At 43.3% G+C, this 11,920-nt stretch overlaps 1 protein-coding gene across 1 annotated transcript; it reads left to right on the top strand.

Annotated features, from left to right (window-relative positions):
- Nucleotides 1-873: 873 nt before the first annotated feature.
- Nucleotides 874-3,164, top strand: ID2 (inhibitor of DNA binding 2). Its single transcript, XM_075863895.1, has 3 exons — nucleotides 874-1,282; nucleotides 1,786-1,850; nucleotides 2,545-3,164. The coding sequence occupies exons 1-2, from the start codon at nucleotides 935-937 to the stop codon at nucleotides 1,840-1,842; spliced, it is 405 nt and encodes a 134-aa protein (XP_075720010.1). The 5' UTR covers nucleotides 874-934; the 3' UTR covers nucleotides 1,843-1,850; nucleotides 2,545-3,164.
- The last annotated feature ends 8,756 nt before the right edge of the window (nucleotides 3,165-11,920 follow it).

Genomic DNA, 11,920 nt, shown 5'->3' with positions numbered 1-11,920 from the left:
GTATCAGAGCGGTGTCTTCTAACAAACCAAGCACCTGTGTGTCCATCACATGACTGTAAGCAGATTTGTATCCCTTGAGAGTAAACAATGAAAGTTACTCTTGAATGACTGCAAGCAGAGCTCTTGAAAACTGTGAGGAATTAATACAGAACGTATATTGGAAAATTGTATAACTTTTAATTTATACAGAAAATAAATTAATTTGCTGAAACCGGACAACCCTTTAATATATTCAACCCAATGGTACATTTATATATAATACATATATGAATACATTCCTCAGTATAAGTATATAATAGCCGCATATATAATACTGAACCCGATCATATACAGTGTAATATCATATAATATAGATCATGCAATATATGTCATGTACAATATAATATCATAGAATATAGAAACATATATAATGGAATACCATGTCATCTATAATGTGATATTATAGAATACTGAACCCTGTCATACGGAATATAATATGTAGTATATACTCTCATATAACATCATGTCATATAGAATACCACATACTATTAGATGCTGGTCGGGTGGTGCACCGGCTATAGGCGGGTATAATAATAATATATGATGCCTGGCGGGAGCGCCCTGCTCGCCGCAGCCCGCGCTCTGTGATGTGACAGTGTGAGGCCGACTATTTACTAGCACAGCTGTGATGACATAGGCCACGCCCCCTGCGCCAGTCATTGGTTTAGAATGCGGAAGGAATTCACATTCCGTGAGTCTAAACACCCAGCCAATAGTAGGGCGCGGTCGCCGCTTCCAACCAATCGTAAGATAGGTTACCACCCACCTGTCAGCCGCTCCGTGCTGCGCTATATAAGGCGGTGCTCACAGCCGCTGAGCTCACTCTAGAGCCTGTCAGTAACGAGTGTTGGTTGTGTGATTATTGGGAATCGCGTCTCTATACAGTCCGGCAGACATGAAAGCTTTCAGCCCCGTGCGATCCGTCCGGAAAAGCAGCCTAACGGAGCATAGCCTGGGCATCTCCCGGAGCAAAACGCCAGTGGATGACCCCATGAGCCTGCTATACAACATGAATGACTGCTACTCCAAGCTGAAGGAACTGGTGCCCAGCATCCCGCAGAATAAGAAGGTCAGCAAGATGGAAATCCTCCAGCATGTCATCGATTACATCCTGGATCTGCAGATCGCCCTGGACTCTCACCCCAGCATTGTCAGTCTGCATCACCCGAGGCTGTCCAGCCCTTCCTCCAACAGAAGCCCCCTGACCACCATCAATACAGACATCAGCATCCTGACACTGCAGGTACAGAGCCCTGTGCATGACCCCAGCACCCATCGCTTCTGCACACTGGAAATTATGGGGTTAAAATGTCCCTTTAAATCTATTTTTTCTCTAGAATCTGCAGCTAAAACCGTCCATAGATGTAACACAATGATGAGTGTTTACCCTGATGTATAAATGTTACTAGATACAATCCTAAATATTTACAATGTGTTAGATCTTGGATTGACATTTGAGTAATTTTCTATTTGTCTTGATCACGGCCATTGTAGATTTTCATTAGATCAAATGTGTATAGAAATCTTCCCGCTGCAGCGTATGGTTTTATGGTTAAAAATCGCTACGTCTGTGGCAGTGATTGAGGGAGCGCTGTGATGCTGGGTCTACAATGAGCCCCATGCCAGGTGGCTGATCACCCATCCTATCTCCTTGTGCCCGGTCCCCTCCCTAATGTGCCCCAGCATCCCCACGCTCATCTACATCTCATCGCATTATAGTAACACGTGCTTGTTTTCTCTTTCCAGGCGTCTGATCTATCAACAGAGTTTATCACGACTGACAGCAAAGCTCTTTGTCCTTAAGCAAAATGGTGAGTGTCGCGCTGTGGAGACGTGCGATCTCTGATCTGTCGTTGACTATGTGGGTTTTCATGGGGGTCCTGTATTTAACATTATAATCAAAATCCCCTTTTATATACCCGCTCCCCCCCCATTGTGTGATATGCAGACACGCTGCCGATTCTCCCTAATGCCTTAAACGTCTTGTGGGCTCCTGTCATCATCTTAAAGTGGCTGCATTTAATCAAATAATTGGTGCAAGCCGCCGACTGGCGCCTGCATTCATTGCAGTTAAATTAATCCAAACAGAACGCGCTGGAGGACCCCCCTCCTCCCTTTCTCCGTCATATGTTACCGTTTAACCTGTGTCATGCCTGGTAAACCTGATCGTCCTATTAATTTCTTGACGCCCTCTACGTACGCGACATTCCCATACGGCTCCGCTATGTATAGTGAATGTAATATCTCAGGAGGGTGGGAGGTAAAAGGAGTGGTAGATTTGCTAGAAGGGTTGTGTTTGAAGGGTTAATAGGGTGGTGGGGGGTCTCGTATGGACACCCAGCTTGTATAGAGACGCGGTTTGCAGTGCGAGAAGGGTTAACCTCCAGCTCCTGTGTACATCTGGAGCATGAGTGTTTGGTTAAATGTGCAGCGGTGGCTTCCTCACTGGCGCCAGTCTGTCTACTGATCTCGTCCACTAAAACCCTCCTTCTCAATCTCTTGCAGGTGTTCACATTGACTGGTTTTCTTTGCACAACATGGCTACAAGACTTCTCTATTTCATTATTTGAGTTCGGCGTTTGTACAGAAGCTCGTGGAACAAGGGGATTCAATGTGGCTATGAAGAGACTCATCCAAATTTTTTTTTTTTTTGTGCCCCAAATATTTTTTTTTACCCCATTCCCAGCCAAGCTTTGGACTGCTGTTTTTAGTTATTTATGAAAAGACTATGATTGACCTTTCCTAACGCGGAAGGCTTGATTCTTACTATTCTCTCCTACCTGGGGAGTGGAAGTTACTGTCGTACCACAAGGGATTTGCCACTTTTTACCATCAGCTTTTTTAAGCCTTTTATTAAATAAAAAGGTGAAGCACCAAGGCAAGGAGCGGAGTATCCGGCTATAGAGATTTTATCAGAATGGACTCGATGGCAAGCTGTATATAGATAAATAAGACGTTGTGAACTCTTTATTCCACGTTTCTTCCCCCTTAATCCCCCTTGTACAGTAGCAGAAATGTTCTATTTCTGCAAATGTGTAATGATCAGACTTAAATCATGCTGAACTTTTTATAAAAGTTTGGTTGTAAGCTTTTTATACAGAATAAATCAATGGTGTTTATTGAAATGACTCCTTTAGCTCTGTGCCTTTTACTCTTATACAACATCATGATGGTTAATATACAAACTTCTTCCCACCGTATCAGTATTCCCATAGTCTGTGCCAAGACTCCATATGATTCACATTCCTTGACCCGCACTAGTAAATGATTATCCCGGAGACTTTGAACACTAAAGAAGCTTTACTTGGATCAAGGGTGATAAGACCAATCCTGGCAGAAATCATGCGATACCCACATCAATGATCTATGTTAAGTGGCTGTTGCAGAGATACCGGCGCCCTGTGCTTGTGGCTATCTTGGGCAATGGTGACTTGGTGTAGTAAGACTTGCCACCCTGTAAAGATGACATAACGCATGTCATTATCACTGATGGTTTTGTAACTAGGGGATGTAGTAGAGCAGAGTGTCTGGTACGGCTCCTGGTATCTCTGGGGGTTAATTTTGACCTAAAATTTTAATTCATAGAAAAGTGACATTCAGCTCTGCTACATCTATATGATTATCTGTGCAGGTCAGAAGTTTTAGAACACATGGGAAATATAAGAACTTCACGGCGCCTACCTTCAGCTCCAGGTGGGGTTGTAGCTCAGACAGTCGTCCCGTCCCCCCTAGCCGTATGGATGTGGTGACCCCAATCATTTTGGGTACTACAGTAAAAAGCAAAACTGCTTTCTAATATCTTCTAGGCAGCGGATAATTGAAATTATGACAGATCAAACTTTGTTCCTTGAGCGTAGGTCCACACAGCGCAAACACTGCAGAATTTATGACCAGATTTTCCTGCGGCATTATCGCAAGATAAATGTATATGCTTCAGATTGAGAATCCGCACCGCAAGTCCATTTTCGCACTTGTTCTGCGCATTTTTTCCGTGTGGATGGGATTTGTTGAAATGTCATCCACTTTGCTGCTACTGTAATACGCTGCGAGTTTACCGCAATTGAGACTCATTGCGGACACTCCGCAGCTAATCCGTGCCATGTGCACCTACCCTAACGGAGCTTTAGGTCACTCCAAATATGCGAATAGAAGAAGCCAAAATGAAGGGTGCTGGTCGGTCATGAATCTGTTACAACTCCGCTATAGTCATACACTGAGTAATATTTGACGTTAACATTAGACCGTCTACATAGAGAAAAGTATAAGAAGGGTGAAAAAAACTTCACATGTAAAGTTGTGGCCAAGAACCAATAAACTGGTCAGAAGAAGCAGAATGGTGAAAGCAATTTATGTCTGCTTTGCTAGAGTTGGATTCCAGTCAGTGACTAGAAGGGGTTAATATTGAGGACTAGGTCTCGCTTGCTGTGAAGAGCGGCTGCCTCACCTGTGCGCTGTAACACTTTAACCTGAGTTAAACAGGTGTTTGGGAGGCGCCAGGCAGTCTAGAGCCGCTGCCCTTCCTTGCCCTTGACACAAAATCCATCTCAGGCCTGGAAGCCACAGCCGTACTCGTCTTATACAAACAGTGTCCTGACAGGTAGGCGGCCAGGGGGCTTTCATGACTACGAGTGAACCTAAAACAAGCAATGCATTGATCAGATAAGGAAAGCTGGACTGTCTGACCACACATAGCGACTGCTTACAGACCGTCCATACGAGACTTGTGTAGAGTCCGATCATAGATCTTAGATGACTTGTCAATTTCTTCCCCTCCCGCACTCATAACCGGACATAAAAACCCTGTATCATGGCAGACAATGGCGCACTTAAGAAGATGTATAACCATCGTCCTAAGGGGCAGCACGGACCTCGCTGTAACCCGGCAGGTCTCTGACTCCTATGTAATAGACTGAGCCAATACAACGGATTAGGTGGCATGCTGGGAGTTGTAGTTTCATAACTGTTTTGAGTGCCACAGGTTGGAGACCCCTGGCATATAAAAATAAGGGCACGAGAAGATGAATGTATTCATACATGTATCCCCCACACTACACCCTGATGGACAACGCTGCGCTGTCACTGATCTGAATATTACATTTAACTAGGAAGAGAAGGAATTTTATTTAATTCCATAACTTTTCCTAAGGCTACATTCAGACAAACCTAATGTGGTCGCATTTAGTCTTTCATATTAATACCCGAATCTCAGAGTTCTGAAAGTAACGCAGATTTCCAGATCTATGATGATGTAACGCCGCTTTATGGGTGTTGCGGCTGTGAAACGGATGCTGGCGCTCCAAGCTGCAGAAGATGATGTGAGTTATACATCAGTCGTATCCAGATATTGATATTCTTATTGGGAAAATGACTGATTCATAAATGACCATTAATAGATCACAAATCTCGCCGGCATTATATATCGTTACCTACCACGTCTATTTCTATAGAAGCTTCAAGTGTGAAATTAACAATTGATAACTTAAAGTGACACTCCAAGTACAACTAATACACGGTTATACCCAATGCACTTCCTGAAGGGGCGGAGCATGACTTATTTTTGTTCTCTTTGAATCCTGGTGTCCTGCGGGTGATTTGCGGACCCATTCATTGCTATGACACCATGCCCTGACCGTGGTTTTCACGGTTCCTTTTAGCCCCACAAATATTAGCCGCAGAAGCTCGACATTGACTCAATAGAAACCGCTCCAAAAACTACAGTGAAAAATCCGACTTTGATTAAAAAACGTCTGAAAATCAGGAGCTGTTTTCCCTCGAAAACCGCTCCGTATTTTGTTATCCGTGTGAACATACCCTTAATACGAATATCCCGCTGCTGGGTGAGAGGTGTAACTTCAAGCTACTCCCCAATGCAATATCTGTAACGGCCCCCACCTACATGTACCATTTATAATACTGGTGTTTTCTTATGTGGCAGAGGGGCCCCCAGGCATCAGTGCCCGGGTTTCACTGTTACCTCTGTACCCACTATGGCTATGCCCCTGCACCAGGGTGTCTTTTACCAACCTGCAATGTACATTATATGATAATAGTTTTATAGAATGGGAATAGGTGGTGAGGGTCTTCATTCACCCTCAGTGTACATTATATGATAATAGTTTTATAGAATGGGAATAGGTGGTGAGGGTCTTCATTCACCCTCAATGTACATTATATGATAATCGTTTTATAGAATGGGAATAGGTGGTGAGGGTCTTCATTCACCCTCAGTGTACATTATATAATAATAGTTTTATAGAATGGGAATAGGTGGTGAGGGTCTTCATTCACCCTCAGTGTACATTATATGATAATAGTTTTATAGAATGGGAATAGGTGGTGAGGGTCTTCATTCACCCTCAGTGTACATTATATAATAATAGTTTTATAGAATGGGAATAGGTGGTGAGGGTCTTCATTCACCCTCAGTGTACATTATATGATAATAGGTTTATAGAATGGGAATAGGTGGTGAGGGTCTTCATTCACCCTCAGTGTACGTTGCAGATTTTCACTCTTTGAATTGATCCTTTAATAGTCCAGGGAGACTGGCTGCAGCAGATCAGTGGCTCTTTGGCTCCCTCTACCTGCCAAGAGGTTTATTGCATGTAGTTGCATCTGGTACATATATTGTAGTAGATGGCATCCCTGTTCTGGCCAGTAGCTGAAGCCTCTTCCTGCTGATAAACACTTTGGTCTCCTTCCTGTTCTGCTAATCTTAAAGCAGGCCCCCGAAGTGTCAGAGCAAGCTGCTGAGCACAGCCACACCACTGATCTCTCATCTTGACAGCGTCCCTTGTTTAAACACAGCGGATCACCACACTGCAGTCAGGGTATTTTTAGGTAGACGTTTCCTGGATAGGAAAAAGTAAAGCTGCACTTCCTATAGTGCTGTTGTAAAAGCGCTTTCATGCAAAACTCTGTACTAAGAGAGGAGATCCGGCCCAAGCAACTAGATCTCAAGAAGAGATGACACCGGACAATGCGGATCCAGGCGGGAGAAGGGAACGCAGGGAAATGGCTTTGACCTGCGGTTGTCACAAGAAAGTTGGAAGAAATCACAACGGAACCTTGTACAGCTTCAACTTGTTCCCAAGTTATTCCGTTTCATGGGATTGTGTGTTTGTGTGATGGGCATGCTGCACTGAAGTCCACCCTAGCAGATTGTTAAATTGACCTCCAATGAATGCAGAGCACTTGTCTTCTTAGTTTTTCTACACACCTTCTCCTTGGACCTTCTATTAGGACCCTAAGTTGCATGTATTGACCTGCCAGTAGTTTATTAAGAAAAGTCACTTCAAAATGTAAAAAAATAAATAGTAATCTAGGGGAATATCAGGTAGTGTCCATCCTATGTCATCTAAATATTAGCGTAAACCAGAGCTTGGCCTAATAGGTGTGCAATATACTTCATTCCTATATAGACATCTGATCCTCCAGCGTTTAAAGGGGTTGGATGGGATTTAAAAACATGGTTAGCGCCACTTCAGTGCATGGGCTGTGTCCGGTACTGCAGTTCAGCCCCAATGACTTGATGAAGGCTGAGCTGTAATGCCAGACACAACCCATGGACAAGAGTGGCGCTGTGTCTGAAAGAAAGCAGCCATGTTTTTACTAATCTCATACAACCCATTTAAAAGGTGTTGTCCGGTTTCTGAAAATGAATCTTATTTTTTTTTTGTATAATTAAAAATTATACAATTTTCCAATATACTTTCTATATTAATTCCTCACGGTTTTCAAGATCTCTGCTTGCTGTGATTCAGTTGGCACATTCATTGTTTACTTCCAGTGGATACAATTCTATCCATGGTCATGTGATGGACACACAGGTGCTGGGATCGTTACAGTTACAGTATTTGTATCAGAGCTGTGTCTTCTAACGATCCCAGCACCTGTGTGTCAGTCACATGACCCTGGACACACCCATTACTGGTGGAGTCTATGAGACAGCTGTATACAGTATATTGCACTTTCTCTTTGTATAGGTTCTGTTGTATATTAATATTTACATACATGGGTGAACATTAAACATTCATAAAGAACTTTCCGCATATAGCCAAGATTTTTTTGTAAATTATTTTTAGAACATCACAAAAAACAAGTGTTTCCTTCAGGGTTTGGTAGCAGTAAGTAAAGTTCAAGAGAGTCAACATTCTGTCAAATCTGTCAAAGACATAAAATGCAGAGGAGCAAGTTTTATTACTGATGAGCGTGTCATGGGTGGAATTGGTGTCCTCAAATACAACTTTACACTTGGGGCTATTATATATGTATATATCCCGAGCCTGTGGGTTGTACAGTAGATACAATGGGGGAGATATAGCAAAATGGTCCTGTTACCCATAGCAACCAGATGTCAGTTTTCGATTCTTAAATCGCTGTGGAAGACGCTACACTGTGATTGGTTGGTAGCCCAGGTTTTATGTTAGGCAGCTTTTATAAATGATTCCCGATATGTATCATGAAATCACACAGATACATGAATTTATACTGCAGGACCATTTTATATGCAATAAGTTATTTGTTGGTGATGAGACCTCAGATTCAGAACCAAACTTTTCAATTGTTATAGTCTACCTTTATATATATATATATACACACACACACATATACACCAAACCGATAAAAACAAGGGGACATATATACAAAAACACCAAAAAAAAAGGCCATACTTACAAATGGACACAGCCAGGTCAGAAACGCTGATGAAAGGGCGAGCAGGTGCATTAAATAATAATAGCCACTCCCACTGGTCTTGAGGGGAGTGGTGTGTGGTGCATGGGATGTGTAGTAAGAAATAATAAATGAATAGTGTGTGTGCAAGTGTAATACTATAAGTGAAATATAGGGGGCAGTAATGAGTGAAGTGGCTAAATAAAAATAAATGAATAATGGGGTGCAAGTGTGTGAAAGATGGAGGAATAGTGTGTAAGTCATGAGGCGCAGCGTGTATAGCCAGGTAGAAGCCTATTTGTGACGCCTTGATAATTCATAGAGCGGGCTACCCTGCTTGCTATGCCAAACAACAACACACCATGCTCCCCCAGCATCAAAGACCCGACTGTGTCCAAAAGAAGCAAATATAAGTAAGAATGAAAAATACCTGGGGTATTAGTAATCATTTAGGCACTTTACTCATTACTGCCCCCTATATTTCACTTATATTATTATCACTTGCACATACACTATTCATTTATTTTTTTACTACACATCCCATGCACCACACGCCACTCCCCTCAAGACTAGTGGGAGTGGCTATTATTATTTAATGCACCTGCTCACTCTCCTTCATCAGCGTTTCTGACCTGGCTGTGTCCATTTGTAAGTATGGCCCTTTTTTTGGCGTTTATATATATATATCTCCCCTAGGTCCAGTCATTGTACAGTCTAGATATGATTGCAAAACTTGAAGGTGATATCCTAGTGATGTTATAACGTACATTACTAGTCCCTAATCGAGGATTCCTGCGTCATCGGAGTTCATCTGCTGACATTATCTCGAAAATCAGTCACCTACTATGTATTGTCTCGGGAAAGCACTGTCTCTACAGCTTTATGTTAGTCTGCACACTCTCTATTTGTAGCAGAACATTGCCACCTACTGGCCACATTATCATGGAAATGTTAAAATACTTGCTTCACTTAGCCAAGTAGAAACATTTGAACACAAGCAGCTTTAAGACACGGGATCGATTGTTTATAGTGATATAGCATATCTTAATGACCATATATGCCAACGTGTCGGGGAATTGGAGGACGTTGCTGGTAAACCTCTGGTTTTGGGCAAAGTTTGACAAAAATATGGAACCCAACTGACCAGTCTGTCAGCCCCATACACACTGTTGAATTACATAAGGGAAGGAATGAATCCAGGAGTGGAATTACCACCATGGCAGCTGCTCTGTGGCCGAGTGCCTGAGGGACTTCCTTCATAGGGGGTCTCAGCCTGAGGGAGTCCGCTGGCCAACTTACGCCACACTATTATAACAGAAATTCCATGTCCATGATGGCACTTGTAGGAGAATGGAGGGTTCGGCACCACTCGCCAGCCTCTTTTCATACCTGTGTGAAGCATTGCATGCTGGGTGTCATGTTTGGGGACTTGCATGTTCTGTTTATTAACTCTTTGTATTCTCATGATCTGGTCTTTTGAAAGTTTTCTTCCGCTTTTTGTTCCTTACCTTAAGGCCCCATGCACATTGCAAATCTGTGTGCACGGCTCCTGTACACTTCCCTAGTACAGAGCTATCCTCCCATAATGCTTCTAGGAGAAAAGCTCAGTGCATAAGCATCAAATGGAGCATACCATGATTTTTTTTTTGGGTTGTTGGCCATCTGAAAAATGAAGTGTATTAAATGTAGTACAGCTAGAACTGTAGTGTGTGTGACCTGTGTTTTGGGCGTCCTTTGAAAATGCATATATGCTCTCTCTCCATTCAGAAGGGCTCTTCTTGGTGTGATGCTGGAGTTATAAGCAAATTATATGTCTGCTCTCCCTCCTTTGTCACAGCTCAGAGAAAACCTGCAGCTGCCCAGCTTTCTGAGCTAATTATATGTCTACCCACTTTTGCTTCTCCTTCGTTCTCGCAGCATGCAGAGTTTATAGCCAGGGGGAGAGAGAGAGAGAGCTAGATAGGGGGGGGGAGAGAGAGGGAAGGGGTGAGAGAGAGGGAAGGGGTGAGAGGGAGGGAGGGGGAGAGAGAGACTGCAGCTGCATCTCCCTCCTCCTGGTCTTCTATTTAGTGTTTAATAGTGTGTAACTAGAGTACTGACACCAGATATGCCGGCGGCATTGGCCCAGCCCATGTGGTGTTTTGGGTTACCTAGGCCCCCAGATACCGCAAGATATTACAGCAGCCGATAGTGTCACGTGGCATCTCCTGTCTGCAGCTGGGTTTTAGCTATGGACCACAAGGTATTGATGTTTCTGTCGTGTCGTTTCATCCCATGTCTCCTAGTAGGCCAATTTGCGGTGTGCTCCAGCATAGATTAAACGGCACATTGGGCAACTGCTTTCCAAAAATCTCACTGCTGGAAGCACTTGAGCTCTCCACCTACACACATGTATGGCCAACGCTTTCTATATGCCACCTGGTTCTGTACATAAAGTAGGGTTGTCTCCGTCCACTGGGAATAATGAAGGACCAGGTCTACTTAGGTTAAGATGACCAGGAGTAGAGAGTAGTATCATCCCATCATAGTCCAGTAGAGGCAGAAACCTATTGCAGGCAGGTCAGGCGCTCACAGGGTTAAACACCGTCTATTTTATTCATTCTTGTTTGGCACTCACGCGACTTGTTTCTCTCGTTTCGCCCCTGACCCGGTGTGCTGAGTGTTATTGCTCCACAGGCTCTACCACCGCGAGGAGATCGTTTGGATGGCGTTGTAGGAGATGGAGATGGAATATTATGCTTGGAACAGGCCTGCAGAAACATAATATTTTAATGTGAACAACTTCCATTTACCTGTAGTAAAATCTTTTATGTAGGTTTTCATTATGATAGCGGAACTAGCGCCATAAAGCTTTATAGGTTATGTCTAACGTGCAGGTGGAATGGGTGATGGATAACTCATTGATACACATTAGAATCTGCGCCAAGTCCACATTTCATGGTGCCAGTGCTGAGACGTGTTACATGTTGGGAAATTACATTTATTTATACGGACAGCAGAGTACATACTTGGCAAGTACAAGCCGGAGAATATATAGCAGGCACCAACCAGTCTCAATCAGCAAAACTACAACTCCCAACAGGCAACAGCTAGAGGGCCACAGCTTGGAGACCACTGGTCTACAACAATGGAACAGAGACACATGCAATGCAAATGGCTAGACTTCTGAAGGTCACATGTTGGTTATAATGGATGCTGTGCGATGGAA

The sequence above is a fragment of the Rhinoderma darwinii genome, chromosome 4, assembly GCF_050947455.1.
Source record: "Rhinoderma darwinii isolate aRhiDar2 chromosome 4, aRhiDar2.hap1, whole genome shotgun sequence".
Taxonomy (NCBI): Eukaryota; Metazoa; Chordata; class Amphibia; order Anura; family Rhinodermatidae; genus Rhinoderma; species Rhinoderma darwinii.
The sequence above is the reverse complement of the archived record's forward strand: the minus strand, read 5'-3'. Positions and strand labels throughout refer to the sequence as shown.

What these genes read in the sequence shown, in the direction of transcription:
- ID2 (XM_075863895.1), top strand. Translation starts at nt 935, where the DNA reads ATGAAAGCTTTCAGCCCCGTGCGATCCGTCCGGAAAAGCAGCCTAACG. An exon ending in TCAGCATCCTGACACTGCAG is followed by an intron (nt 1,283 to 1,785) that starts GTACAGAGCCCT and finishes TTCTCTTTCCAG; the next exon opens with GCGTCTGATCTATCAACAGA.